At 36.9% G+C, this 15359-nt stretch overlaps 1 protein-coding gene across 5 annotated transcripts in view; it reads right to left on the reverse strand.

Annotated features, from left to right (window-relative positions):
• Positions 1 to 1047: 1047 nt before the first annotated feature.
• Positions 1048 to 15359, reverse strand: part of TANK (TRAF family member associated NFKB activator) — a 28308-nt gene continuing 13996 nt past the window's right edge. For all 5 annotated transcript variants that reach the window (XM_032693432.1, XM_032693427.1, XM_032693428.1 and 2 more), the window contains 5 exons: positions 12708 to 12887; positions 11326 to 11402; positions 9060 to 9178; positions 6866 to 7446; positions 1048 to 2542 (listed from right to left, as the gene is read on the reverse strand). In XM_032693432.1, coding sequence (XP_032549323.1) covers positions 2375 to 2542; positions 6866 to 7446; positions 9060 to 9178; positions 11326 to 11402; positions 12708 to 12887 — 1125 coding nt within the window. In that variant the 3' untranslated portion in view covers positions 1048 to 2374. The remainder of the gene's footprint in view (positions 2543 to 6865; positions 7447 to 9059; positions 9179 to 11325; positions 11403 to 12707; positions 12888 to 15359) is intronic.

Below are 15359 nucleotides of genomic sequence, written 5' to 3' on the forward strand. Positions count from 1 at the left end.
CCTGAAACTGCTCCAGCCCCGGGGCTGCCCCGATAGGGGCTCCGCTGGTCCCGAGAGAGGAGGCATTCGGTAGTACACCTTGGCATGAGTTTCCTGCTCTTCCTTTCCTCTCAAGCTCCTTCCACCATATTTAATATTTTTAATGAAATTCTACTTCCCCTTTGGATTCAACCTCCTCTTGTGTGGAAGAGGGAGCGGAGGAGAGGAATACTGAGCCTCCTCTGGTGAGCGTAATAAAGCAGATGTCCGTGCTGGCAGCAACAGCCTCCTCCAGGAAAGCTGTATAAATGGGGCCCACTCAGGGACGGCACTTGTCTCCCACTTTGAGTCGCTCACAACTGCTTAGCGTGGAGATTTATTTATTTATTTATTTAAAAACTAGACTGGTGCCCTCGCAGTGGTCTGATCGGTGAGCCTATCTGGATGGCCTCAGGCAGCAACAGTTTTACGCACGCAGGATTAAACAGCTTCCTAAGACGCCGCACCAGGCAGGAGCTCTCACAGTGGGAGATGGATTGGGTTCTGCTGGTTGTCGAGACTTTGGTCAACCGTGTTCTCCCCACTTCCTCCCGCCCTCTCCGCTCTGTCCCGGGCTGCAGGGGACCCCAGGTTGCCTCCAGCAACAAAAGCCGTGGCCCCGCGCGGGGACTCGGGCTCGGCGCAGGGCTCCCGGCTCTGCCAGCACAAGGGCTCTTGGGGAAACGCATCCACGGTTTGGAGGGCGGGGGAGAAAAATAGATGACTTTATTTTCTTCAAAGGTGATTCGCAGTTTGTTCATCTCTTAATAACGTGAGCTTCTGAGCTCGAATTTCACGGTTTGAGAGGACGAGTCAGTGTGTGTGTCGGGCTGGATGGAGATGTGCGAATCCCCTTCTCTCTTCCCAAGCCTGGAACTTCTGCCTCTCCCGGGAACCACCCCCAGCCGTGCTCTCTGGGGAGGAATTTCACACGCCGCAAGGCGAGTCCAGGCCCGAACATCGCCTCTTCACCGCTGGCGACCGGGCGGGGTGTATCAGCTCTGAACAGTAACAAACTCTTTCTCCAGGTCATGTAGCAGACATGCACTGTTTATTACAGCACACTCTGTTGACAGCCCATCACTAACATGACATGTTTAAATAGAGAAAATTATTGCAGAAAAATCCATTTCTAAAAATTATGCAGTGTTTAATTCTTCCAGAAATTTGTCACCTGCGAACGAATCTTTAAAAAGCGAAAATGTTGGTGCTTTGCTGCTAGGAAATCCTAATGCTAATTATCAAATATCAGGGACTAAATCCTGTATTCAGTCAAATGCAAAAGCAAGCACCCTTTATCATTAAGTTAAAACACTTGGTACTCCCCCTTCTTTTTAATTTGATATCAAGAAACCCAGAAAATGTGCAAACTTTATCAGACCTGCAATGTTTCAACTAAACACAAATTTAATTGCATTGAGAAAGCTGCTAAGCATATTCAGGTTAAAAATGAAGTCACTGAGATTTGGGTGATTAGGATTTTGCCTTTGCTTTCTAGTCTGTACCAGACTTGAGCGGTCCTTCATAGCAGACCAGAAGAAAAGGCAAATAATCTTTGGTACTATTAATTTTAGGGAAAGTTTAACCTTTCTGTCCTTCATACTAATATAATCTTTTTCCTGAAAGCATTTTAGTAATTATTAATGCTAGAAAGGTACAAAAACAAGTATTTTTTTTTAATAACATGTAACAGATACCCATAAAATCATTACTGTTACATTTTGGCAAAGGATCATTTATGTGCTGTTTTTGATTACTCTCTCTAGCAAACAGTTGTTCTGGGAAAGTCAACCATTCATTTAGGTTACCAGTGAACAAGCCTATTCTAATTTTGGCATGCCTGGCATTAGGTTACCGTGATAATTTTATAAGAATCTGAATTAAGAAGTTTGCTATTTAAGTTAAATTTGGAAATTTTATAATAGAAATGAAAATGAGAGCCTACATCTCTCCTGTTTACTTCAAGGAGAATATAATCACATCGTTGGATACTGTGAAAAAAATCCTAGCATTACATCAGTTTTGCCAGTCATATTAAGGCATTAACCCTGCAAGTCTACACTCATAAATATAATCATGACTTTGGGCCTATCAGGCAAAGATTAATTGGGAAAAAAAAGTTTTTGACATCACTCTTGAAGTTAATAGTGAGGCATAACAAGCAATAATGTGAATTACAGTACTGAGTGACTTAGTTTCATTTTACCTTGTCAAAAGACAACTAAAATGTGCTTATCTGACAAAACAATTTCAGGTCACGAGTTCTTGTTACAAGAAGTCTTAATTCTTAAATTCTTAGCGTGTCTATTGAATAAAAAAAGTATGCAAAACCAGTGAACCATTGAATTCTCATACATTAAGACTGTACTTTAAAGTGGGAATTCAGATGACGAAGAAAATCTTCCTTAGATGTTGGAGATGGTGGGAAAACTTCTCGACAGAATTCACATATTCTACACTGATTCAGTTCAGAGTCTGCATATGCTTGTGCCAGCAAATCATTGTCTTGAGGCTGCCAAATGATCTAAAAGAAAACAGAAAATTATTATTGCTGTGGTTTACAATGTGGTTTACATTATGCTGTAGCTTATATTTATATAAAAAATACCTGTCTCTTTAAACTAGGTATCCTTTACACCTGCCTCGCCAGAGACGTTAACTAGAGAGTTCTCATTAAAAAAAACAAGGCAGAACTTAGGGTTTTTTAAGTTCTGTAAACACACTGTCCTTGCAATACTTAAAATACCTTTGTATCTATTAATAATAAATACTGCTATAAGCAATAGTCTGTAATACCAGTTTGATACATATTAAAGCTTTTCTTTAACTCTGCATTCAGTATTTACTGTTGAAGTCACAGAACAACAATAGCCATTCAGCAGAAATAAGAAAATACATTTTACCTTAGAATAAAATGTTTCTTGTACAGAGTTAATATCCATTCTTATTGGCACGTAACTAGCTTTCAGTTTACTTACAAATTATTAGAGCAATATCACGTGGCTTAAGGTATTTATTTGCTCTGACTGTCTTTTACTGTAAATGTGTCTCAAAATAATCCGGTTTGGGATTCCTTCGGCATGACAGCATCAAACTTGCTGGGACCATCTGAATACATACCCATGCATTCAGGCAATTCTGTGAACTATGCTGTATTGGGTTCAGCAGCTGCATTGCTCTTGCTCCCTGAGCTAGTTAGCTTAAAGCTAACTCTGTTTATCCGACATTGGAATTCAAGGCACTTAAGTCTGGAGACTACGTGTGCACTATTTAGAATCATACCAACCAGGAACCAAAAAGTCTTCTATCAGTTTTCAAAGTAAAGTTAAAAATTCAGTTTCATTACTTAAATATTAACAACACAAGATCAAATAAATAGTTACGTTATATGGCCAGGACAATCAGGTTTTGAGTAAATTGAAAACCAAATGCATACTGCTGTGACTGCAAAGTAGACAGAATGGCAGCAAGCTGGTATAAGCTCTATGTGGGGATGGAATCTAGAAGAGAAGAGCACCCTACAGGGGTTTTTTTGGCTCAGTTTTCTTCCCTCTTGCTTCACTAGCACATTGAAAGGCAAGCAAGAATACTTTAGAAAGTAGTTTCTTTAGAAGTTTTAAATTTCTTGCTACTGATACTTACCCAAGATTTTTAATTTTCAGCTCTTCCAATTTCATCATGTCAAATAGTTAGAATCTATTGTTTATTCCTGCCATGGTAACCCACTGTACAACTAACCCGGCTTTCACTGCGGTTAAACCTTCTTTTTAAACCCTAAACTTCTTGGGAGTCAATTTCCTGCCTATTTGGTATTTAAACAGTGTTTAGCTTATCACATAGCAATAGCAGATTTACTGTCTTTCATTATGGTCAGCAATCCATATAATTAAATTGACTAATTAGTAATTAAGTGCAATCACACCACTTCTTTTCAGCTCGAAGAGTCTACTTATTGTATATTGCTGGTGTAAATTGCATATTAAATCTATCTAGACACTGACACACTTAAACATAAGTTAACACACTTAAACACACCACATAAATGTGTTTAGAATTACTTGTCTCTGATACCTTATGATGTAAAGCGTAATTTGAAAAAGAGATAAAATAATATTGTAAAAATACTATGTCTCATCTTGGAAGCACAACAAGGGGAGGTACTCATCCAGCAACACACAGAGGCAGGCACTCAACTTCCATTTCTTTGAGTGCTAAGCATGTACTTAATATCATTTTCAGAACAGGAGAACTATTTAAGCAGGTGTTCCATTTCAAAAACATCAGTATTCAGATTAAGATTAATACTGTTGATTTGCTTTTAAAATCATGAACATACTTAGAAATATTTTTGGTGGAAACAACCCCCTCAAACTGCAGATAAATACAGATAAACACGTGCATCTATATGAAAGCCTCAGTTAAATGTAGTCTGTAAAATCCTAGGTTCACTAATATCCATGTTTATTTTAATCTGCTGCTCTTTTCAGTCACATTTTTTTTTTTTAAATTACATCTAAAGAAAACAGTACTGAGTTTTTAGATTTAGTATCCACATAGAAGGAAAGAGCTAAATTTATTACACCAACTGAGAGCAGTTCCAAGAACTTACTGTTGCCAAATCTACTGCATTTATGGGGTTTTCCATTTTATAAGTTAACATATGTAGTAAATACTTGAAAGTTTTATCTACGCTAGGGAAAAAAATGAGGTATGTTATTCCTTCCTATTGGAGCTTCACCACTGGAAGGGATGATAGAAGCTGTATGTAGGATAACTACCCTTAGAAAGGTGGTAAAAATACTAAGAACAAGTTTTTACATAAATTTTGCTAAGGTTAACACAATGGAAAGGGCATGTATACAAGTAACTTCTAAAAAAACATGAGTGTTTTGATCTACATATATATTATCTGTGAATCAACTCAGCACAATTAACAGTCAGAAAAAATCTCTAGAGCTGAGTCCAATTCACTGGGAAAAATATTTAAAAACCTATTTTGAATGCTGCTGAATAAAGGTGATGGATCTTTAATACTGATATACACAGATGTACATTTAATGGATTCTAAAGTAGTATTGGTTTGTTTCAAACAAGCTTGTAGATAAGATGTAACATTTTAATCAATGCAGTGCTATTGTAGATATGACTTACAAATACTGAAACAGTTCACCATTAGCTTTCTTCTTCTCTGAGTGTTAGCATTAGTACATTTTTCTCCATAAAGTAGATCATTCACATTTTAAATGATAGCTCCAAATTAATTTCCTTATTTTGCAGAAATACCAGTGATCAAAGGCTTATTGCTATTCAACCACTGTTCTGTACTTTTTAAGCTGCACATTCCCCTATCAATTTATAACCACACACCAGCTGTTTCACTTGCTGTAATGTACAATGCAGGGTGCCATCTATTGAAAAATGAATACACATACTAACTACTAAAAGAACAAGCTGGAGAGGGAATACAGGAAAAGAGGATAGTAACAAGCATAGTAGTGAATGCTTCCTAGCTCCACAGCAATTCTGCTGGCAATAAAATAAATGTTTTAATTTGTTTAACTCAGTTGCAACTTGAACTGAGGACCCAATGAAAAATAAAGAAAACAATAAAAGTTGTGATTAATAAGTTAGTATAGAATCGAGATCTCCTATATTACAAATAGATATTTAAAATACCTTTTGAAAAATCAGGCTTACAGTTTAAAATACAATGATGAAGAACAGCAAACTTTCCATGCTTTAAAATTTTCATGCAAAACTTGTTTATGATAGAAAATTAAACTAGACTGGGTAAATTTTAGGAGAAGAAAACATCAAAGCTATCACGTCCTACAGACACTTTCCACATGCTAGTTTTGCATGTCATGCAGTGGCCAAATGGAGATGTAAAGCTCTTCTGCTGCACGTACCTTGTCATTAGAAAAGAACACAAAACTACATCAATGTAAATAGTAAAAGGATGTTAAATTTAGGCTCAGAGAATTCCTAAATATCACTACTTGCTTATTCTTGAAAATCCGTTCTTTCACAAGGTGCGAGCAAAGCCACAGAAAAAACCAACCAACCAACCAACCAACCAACCAACCAACCAAATCAGTCTATAAAGCTCCATAATTTGCCAGCTTTCAGATGAGACAGGAGTTACACAAAAGAAGCAAAGTATTCAAGAGTTGTGAGTGTCAGAACCTGCCAAAATACTTTTCTGCATTACAGCAACTGGGCCTTGTTTCAGAAGCTCCCATGGACTTCAAGCTACAACTGAAATTCAAGCCCAAATTACCTACATAAACCTAAAATAAAGTATTTTAGTGAACTTTCCTTCATTTGAAAAAATGCTTTCCTCCTACGATGAAATAATTTAAGTTTTCTTAGAGGGGAGGAATAGGGTGTTGTTTATACTTCAGATTGAAATAAAAAGTAGCATAGTGGAAGTATTTATCTGTTCAGCTTTTTAATTAGTCCATTTTTCATATTTTCTGCTGTACATGAAAAACAATTAAAACAAATTTGTGCCCTATTCAACTGAGATCAAGGGTAGAAGGAAAGCAATCTAGGGGGCAACTTAGGATTAATGACAGCTTTGAAATAGATATAGAAGCAATTAATATCGAGATGAACTGAAATTTGTACAAGCATCCAGTGCCTGTGTCTGCTTAAATTCCTGCCCTTTCACTGGAAAAGTGACTTGTATACATACACCAGTATTAGGAAGAACTGACAAGAGATATTGTCTTAAAAAAAAGACTGATGAATATAGAGTATATTAATCCTGTCTCAAAGCTCTTTGCAAAGTGTGTGTCTGAATCATTACCACTTTTTGAAATGTACACTATTTATAGATAGATACCTGATGAGGACCTCTGACAGTTGTTCCAGCAGTTTCTAAAGAAAAAATTGCTTCAGGTACACCCTGGTTTGTGTGCTTAGGTACAAATGTGAAACCACTGTCTGTTGTTTTCAAACACGGTTTGTCATGGATATTTTCTATAGGCACGTTTGCATGATCTGAGGGGTTTGTTTTGTCAACAGTAGTTAAGCTTTGTAAAGCTGAGGTCATGAGATCAATGCCATGAGCTTCAAATGAGTTAGGTTCCAATTTACTGAGGTTAGCAGCACGGTCTCTGTGCTCCAGGTTAAAATGATGATCTTGAAGCATGTTTTCAGCTATACCGGTACAAGAAACTGTTGGTTTTTCCTGAGTGCTCTGCAAGAAAGCAGAGTCATTGTCTGTAGGTGGAAACTTGACATTAAATTTAGAAAGTGATTCTACAGAGTTGTTGTCCTCATCTTGGCCCACTCCTCTTGGTGTGATAGATGTGATGCATGATGCACCTCTATTTATATCCTTTATAACCCGAGGCTTAAAAAGCTCTTCTGCTTGTTCATCAGTTTTATCAGTACACTGTATCGGCATGGAAAACTGTATTTCTGTGAAGAAAGAATGAAGAAAACATTAAATAGTCCATTGAAGTACAATTATTAAAGATGTGGTGTTGGGGGTCTTTTTCCTGCGGGGTTTTTGATCTTTCTTCTTGGCTTTTTTTAATTGTTACTTTTTTCTCTTTAAAATCAGATTGAATTCTCTTTCACAAACATGAGATCTGACACAAAAACTATCAGAACAGAATAAAAGGAAATAATTATGTTCTAGTAATTCTATTTCTGTTTGACTATGGCTATAAACATTTTCATTTTATTGAAAATTATGTTGTCCCATACTCTTAACACATACTTGCATATATTTACTGAAGTGTTCTGACAGAAATAGAAGCTGGAACCCAAACCATTTCACACAGTGCCAAGAACATGCTAGGCACCATGAGCACGATTTTAGAAGGTATTCAGGTACCAACTCCACTGGTTTCCAAATTAGTTAAATATTTAAACTGAATAACTATTCAGAAATGGGACCATATTTTCACTTGTTTTGAGAATTCCCCCTTCATTTTCAGCACTTTATTAACAAAAATGATAATAATGTACATGGTTAATCCTAATCAGGTGAGAGAATAACTTCAGTACACATTGATTGTACAGCACCCTTCTGACATCAATCAGATATTACAGTAAAGTGGAACACAGAAGTAACAGAAATCAAACAGATTATATCATGTATAGCTTTTCACACCGTTGAGTTAGGCACTTCTTTAGGGAAACCAAAACCATTCTGAAGTAAGTTGTCAAACACACATCCTCTAAAATTTCCACCCTCGAATAAGAAAGTTATTAACATATATAACAATACAGTTCAGACATAGCAATTTGAAACCACAAGATACACATTAGCACTTCATGTAACAAAACTTCAGTAATGGATGACCTAAATTAAAAGAAAGCGCTGAAATCAGCATATTTTGCATCAACTGCGTGAGTTTGGCAGGTGTTTATTGAAATCACTTAAGAGTCTGATCCTACTATTCGAAAAGCTAGTAGAGAATATCCACAGTAGCTTATGTTATATTAAACTTAAGCACTAGGAGAACTGGATATCCAGGATCTCTTACGGCTGCAACAAAATTCAAGCCTTTCTTTTGTTTTCAGGAAGTGTTGGATGAAGCTCTTGTCCCATATAACAAAACAGTATGCAAAAGTCTGCACAAGGAAGTCTAGAAAATAAGTTCTCTGACTGTCCTCAGTCCAGCAGTTTCCTCTAACAGATATGGGGCCAGAGACATTCATAGCAGACATCTTTTGAACTGACAGCTAAACTAAAAGCAAGCAAGTGCTGTCATTCACACAGTATGATGGGATATCACATGTAGTAAGTGCCTGCCTCTCACTCCAAGGGGCAAAACAATTACAAGAGCCATTGATGTGATGACTGTCTTTTATAGCATGTGATTTGGAGCATTCGTCATAGAATGCCAAAACTGGCGGTGCTTTTTCTTGGTGAAATACTGAGCACCATGTGAACAGACTTGAAAAAGGCAGATGGTAAACAGTGGAAATACTTCTATGTATGTGTAATTTGCAGTATTTTCAAATATAAAGCAAAGCTTTCAAACAGTTGAATCACAATAAGAGCTTAAGTATGATATTACCAGTTTCAGGTTCTGGCTTTATCTTAAATTTAATCAGTTGGTCTGTTTGTTCTTCGGCTAGCATACATATTCGATGACACTCTTCTTTCATGTCCTGGAAAATAGTCTCCAGATTCTCTCTGGAAGATCAAATTGTAAATTAAAGAGTCAACCAATTCAGCTTGTTGTGACCTTTAATCTAGTCACACCCAGAAACCAGAGAAAAGCAATACTATAAGCTACTCTTCTTGGAGATCTTGTTCCTCAACATATGTATACATATTTTTGTTCTCTTCATAAAAGCAAGCAGAAAAGGGAAAAGAAAATGTTATCAAAGAGCTGTTTAGTCATATCGTACACACATATATTTGAACTTAAGAACTGACTCTGCAAGGACTGCCCCCAGAAATCCAGCCTTTATATTTCTTTCAGTTCCCTCACGTATTTTGTGGAACAGTTTATCTTTCCCATGGGTACTGTTTCCACCTCATTCTTGGGAAAATAAGATTCTGCCACTATGAACATTGTTTTCTGTTGTTGTCTGCATACTTCAGACTTTGCAGAAGAAGGAACACATAAGCCTTTGTTACTGTTCTTTCCATTTCTGTCTACTTTGCATTTTGGAGAGGGGCTTGTGAACTCATTCCCTCTCTGTTTCATACAATATCATATGAATTTTCCTTTTATTTTGAGGGATTTATTTTATTATACATGGGCATCTGATATTTAGTTATCTGCACTGAGAATGGTAAAAATAGTTCATGCTGGAGTGAGTTTATTTGCCCAAAGGCATTATGTTATTCAGTTATTGATGCATCCATAAAATTCCATTGTGAAATTTTGATAAACTTGCTGAGTAATTTACATTTCTAAGCAAAACATAATGGATTTTATAAAATTAACTTCAAGGATGAAAAAGTGAAGTTCGATTTGTGTTCTCTTTTGCATCTTTGTATCAAAAGACCTCAAAAGGGATTTTGCTTTAATCCACTGAATTCTTTTCCTTTTTTATTGCTTATTCGTATAGCAATCGGGCTGTGTTCCTACTTCTGCCGTGCTTTTCTTTTTGAAGAGAATGTCTTACAAATGTCTATTTGTATCTCTTTTGAAAAAAAGATTAGCAGAAGGAGTTAAAGTTGCTACTTTTAACATTCTCATTCTAACAATTTGTTCAGATGTTTTAATACATAACAAATTACAAAAGACTCAAGTCTGCAATCAGAGATTTAAAATATACATACTATTAGATGAAGCAATCTTAATTTGCTAGACATTTGTGATACTATAATCTTACTAGTGTAAGATTACCAGTAATCTTACCAATCACATACCTCTTTCCAAGAAAACAGTAAAGTAAGCGAGCTATTTGAGAGCAGGGAGACAGAAGACAGGTAAAGGTTTTTCATTTTTTAGATATAAATCAATAAAGACAAACAAGTCTTTCTCACATCACAGTCTTATTTCCTCTCCTTCTTATTCTAAAGGAGTAGTGAGCCAGACTAAAGATCCATGCACTTCACCTAGCCTATGTCTGGGAGTGGTCAAGAGAATGTCAGGGCAAGAGAATAAGGAGACAGCAAGAATTTACCATACTTTCCCTTAACACTCCCCTAACCTCACCTTAGAGAATCTTCTACCTAACTTCAGTAAAATTGTTAAAAGTGGCATTACTGCCTATTCTATGAAAAATGCAAACCTAAGACTTTGGTCAATACTCTTCTGAAATCACTGGCAGAAGAGGGAACACTTGCTTAGGAAATCTACTGCTTTTGGTCCCTTGGTCATAGCAGGGGCTGACTGGCTTCACTTAACAGATAAACCTAGTTTCAAACTCTCTCATTTAGGATGGATCAGGCCATGAATTATTTCTTCATACTGACTATCAGACTCCCTCCTGGCAGCACAGCAGCCTTCTCTGCTGTGCTGCTATCAGTTAATCCACTATGGTTGTACATTCCTGTCCTGAAGAGAGTTAATGCAAGGGAGTCAATGCTTATCCAAACTCTAGCATTAACATCCACTGCTGATTCCCAGAGTTTAACCTCCTGCTGAACCAAGTGGCTATTTTTCTTCCTCCCAACTTACCCCTACATACTTGTAAAGCCCCAGTTATGATTCCACATAGTTGCTGGCTTTATTACCTTCCCACATGAGCTCTTTGACCTCTAATGCTCCCCACTTCCCACTTCTCCCCATCCTTTTGTTAAGGTACTGTGTAGAAAAGAGGGCCTTATTTAAAGACAGAAAAGACAAAAGCAAATTTTAGAAATGCTGCAAAAGTATTTACCTTTCAGCCATAGGTGAAATACCAGAGATCCCTAGAGATAATTCAGGCTTATCTGGAACAACTTTCCTACTTTTCACCTTGAAGTAAAATATGAAAATATTGAGCACATGTTAGCATATTAATTTTGCGCTTCACCTTGATATGAATAAAAATGTCATGGGGTCCTTCACCTAAGTCCTGCTGGAAGCTATCAAAATATTCACAAAATGACAAAAACAGGTTTTTAATGTTTGTGTGAAATTCCTACTTTTAGTTTAACAGTTTTTAGTTTAATGCAGTATGGCATTCCTCTGCTCATACTCCCTCGAAAGGGAACTGATCCTAAGAATATTGCTTGACTGTAATTCTTTTTCAGTCATGTATAAGGTAAGATTATGTATTTTGTATAAGCTTGTTAGTGAAGTGTCCAGCTATTTTAGCTCTTAAAAATCAATTTATTCACTGAACACATCACAAGCTAATATGTCAGAAGTTCTAGCAGGTTTTTAAATAAGTTATTAACTTTGACTACCACCGTGTGGTTCACTCCAGTATTACATAGTTTTAAATCTGCCAGGCATTAAGGAAAGTTTTTGTAACAACCAGTCATTAAGCCGCAGTTCTACTAGAGCTGCATTACCAGATGGCCTGGGTAGTTCATATGTGCTCCAAATCAGACATGAACTTGATCACACCTCCCAGATCAGCTGATTTCTAAACTGTATAAGATTAGAAATCTGTATAAGATGATACAGTGCTTATAACCACAGATCCATAGCCTACAGGTGTGTGTCTTAACTTGCACTGAAGGGCAATTGCAGCTCCTGTAGACACATTTGAGCTGCCTTATACTTAGTAACATGTTTTACAAGTGTTTGTCATAGTAAGTTGAGCAATGCTTGGGAAGTCTAATAGCAACAACTTATATGTTGCTGTGCTCCCACCCTTACCTGTGTTCTCTTTAAATTAGCTAGGTAAAATGTATATACATGGTTAGAGTCACATCAATGACTGCACTCTAGCTATCCCACAATAGCACTCTGGATGCTATTCTGTAACAAAAATAGGGTGGAAAAAAAATGAAAAAAATCAACTCGGTCTTGGTGAAACTTCCAACTGAAATTTATAAACCAGAAATTATAATCTGGAGTTTCCACAAATATGAACATTTTAAAGACATAACATAAAATAATTAACATACAAACCAACTAATATGTATTTAATGGTACTCCCTGTGTGCTTTATATACTTTGACAATTTCCTAGTAATTATACAATGCTGAAATTTAAAATGTGCTTAGTAGAATAACTAGTATAAATTCCAAACATTTCCTGTTTGAAAGAAGTAATAATTTACAAATGTTTGTCTTTTTCATTTTATCTCTACTTGGTTTCTTATCTTACCTCCCTTTTATATATTGGCATCTGTATACTCTTTTGTGCTTCATTTAATTCTTTCAATTTGCTTTTCAGATTTCTTATTTTATCTTCTTGGTTGGAAATAACAGATAAAAGCTTCCTTTCCTTTTGATTGCTTTTGTCCTCAAGTTGCTTCAATTTCATGCTCTCACTTTCTAACTGTTCCTAAAAAATAATTTTAGAAACACCAATACAATTAATAGAACTGAGACTTGTGGACTATTTAGCACTATTCAGCAGTCCGGAGTAAGCTAAATTAAAGTTTTGCAACATAAGTAAGGGTCAGTCTTATTTATTACATTATTACTTTTAAATTGATAGTAAAAACCTTCTACCACTACACATAGATGTAACTTATCATAGATTATTATTCAAAGAACTGTATCTTCTGGATTTCTGAAAGTCATATTAGTGTTTATAAAAAATAAAGACACTTTGTTCAATTACTGTATAATTTACATTAAAAAGTTATATCTTTTGCATGTACAATACATAAAACAATATTTCATGAATTTCAATCTTAAACCTTTTTGAAGATGGTGATAATTCTGCAGCCACCTTAATTTTTGAGCAAACCCAAGAATTCTATAATAGAATCACAGAATATCTCAAATTGGAAGGGACCCATAAGGATTAAGTCCAACTCCCAGCTCTTTGCAGGACTACCTAAAACTAAACCATATGACTAAGCGTGTTGTCCAGACACTCTTTGAACTCTGACAGGCTTGGTGCCATGACCAGCTTCCATGGAGAGCCTGTTCCAACAATCAACAATCCTCTCAGTGAAGAACCTTTTCCTAATGTCCAACCTGAATTTCCCCTGATGTAACTTCATTCCGTTTCCTCGTGTCCTATTACTGGTCACCAGAGAGAGGAGATCAGCACCTCCCCCATCTGCTGCTCCTGTTGTGGAAGTTGTAGACTGGGGTGAGGTCACCCCTCAGGTTCTCTTTTCCAAGCTCAACAAACAAGTGACATCAGCTGCTCCTTGTAAGTCTTGCCCTTTAAACCTTTCACCATCTCGGTCACCCCCCTCTGGACACACTCTGACAGTTTGATGTCCTTCTTGTTCTGTGGAGCCCAAAACTCACCACAGTGCTCGAGGTGAGGCTGCACCAGTGCAGAGCAGAGCAGGACAAACACCTCCCTTGACCAGCTGGCGATGCTTTGCCTGATGCACCCCAGGACACAGCTGGCCCTTTTGGCTGCCAGGGCACATTGTTGACTCATATCAACCTGCCCTCAACCCAAATCTCAGATCTCTTTCTGCATGGCTGCTCTCCAGCCTCTCATCCTCCACAAGGATTGTATTGCAAATATTTCAATCCCATAAAGATTTGTGAAATAAAAAGCACTGGCTGTCCTGACTTTAATGATCCATCTAGTAATTAATGGAATTTTTATGTATGTGGGTTTTTTGGTAGAATAACAAAAAAAATTTTTAATATGCTCAATTTTTTAATATGCTTGAAAATTGCAAAAATTTTCAAGAGCAACCAACAGTTAAAAACTGCTGCTATGAAAACCTTATAGTTGTCAGTTTACGAAATCTACAGAAACACTAATCTTGAGCTGTATCAAGTGTCACAAAAAGCATCCTGAAGCCCCATGACTGTCTCTGTGAGAGAAGTAAGCCCAAAAGTTAACTCTTCCTGAAGAATGTCAGTGAAATGCAGTGAGATAGTCTGTAGGCAAGACGAGCAAGGTTAAGAGGAAAGAAGCAGCTAAGTGTTTTTCCAAGACCATGTTTTATTTTCAAATGGAACCTAAATAGGGTGAGGTTGTGCATTTGGAGATTAGGTAGGGCTACTCTACTTGACAATGACAGACATGCAAGGCTGGGTCCAGAGCTGCTTCACCAAGACACCAGCTTGTTAAGCATGGATGTGTGTACATGTAGCTGACACAAGTGTTTAGCCTCAAAGGGTAATACTATCTGGATTAAAGAAAAAACAAACCACAAACAAAAAACTGCAGAAAAATAGCTTTGAATCATCGGTTTTTAGTCTCAATTGTGACTGAATAGTAAACCTACAGTAAGAGCTTCAATGCAACTCCAGATTGGGTGGTATCTCAGCGATCCAGATTAAGCCTCTTCTGCTCAAGTGACTTCAAAACATTACCTAAAAATGGCATGTTTCTATCACAGCACAACTCCTTAATCCTAGCCCTTCTTCCACGCTTTGCATTTCTGGCAGGTCAAATTCCATTTCTCATTTAAAAAAAGCCAGGGGACACAGTTTCTCCTGTATTTTCTTTTGATAATAATGGAAAATCCAAACATGTAGGAAAAAGCTTTCATCAAAGATAACACCCTTGAAGAACAACTGTATCTTAAGGACAGTAAAAGAACTTTTTCACTGAGCATGTGATACAGCATAATTTATGTTTGGGACTATTACAGCTCCAATTCCTATGTGGGCTTTCAAAAGCCTTTGGATAACTGGAAACACTGCAGCAACGGTCAGTAGCTCTCTTCCATTTCTCCTATATCTCCTGCAGGAAGTGAGGACAACATTTAAGTAAGCAGGGAGAAAAGCCACATGAGAAGAACCATTGCAACATGTTGCAATGAGGACATATCAGTACATGCTGATGGAAATCATCCTTGTGTCCCATCAGGATACCTGGAAAAGC

Source organism: Chiroxiphia lanceolata, chromosome 7, assembly GCF_009829145.1.
Source record: "Chiroxiphia lanceolata isolate bChiLan1 chromosome 7, bChiLan1.pri, whole genome shotgun sequence".
NCBI classification, from domain to species: Eukaryota; Metazoa; Chordata; class Aves; order Passeriformes; family Pipridae; genus Chiroxiphia; species Chiroxiphia lanceolata.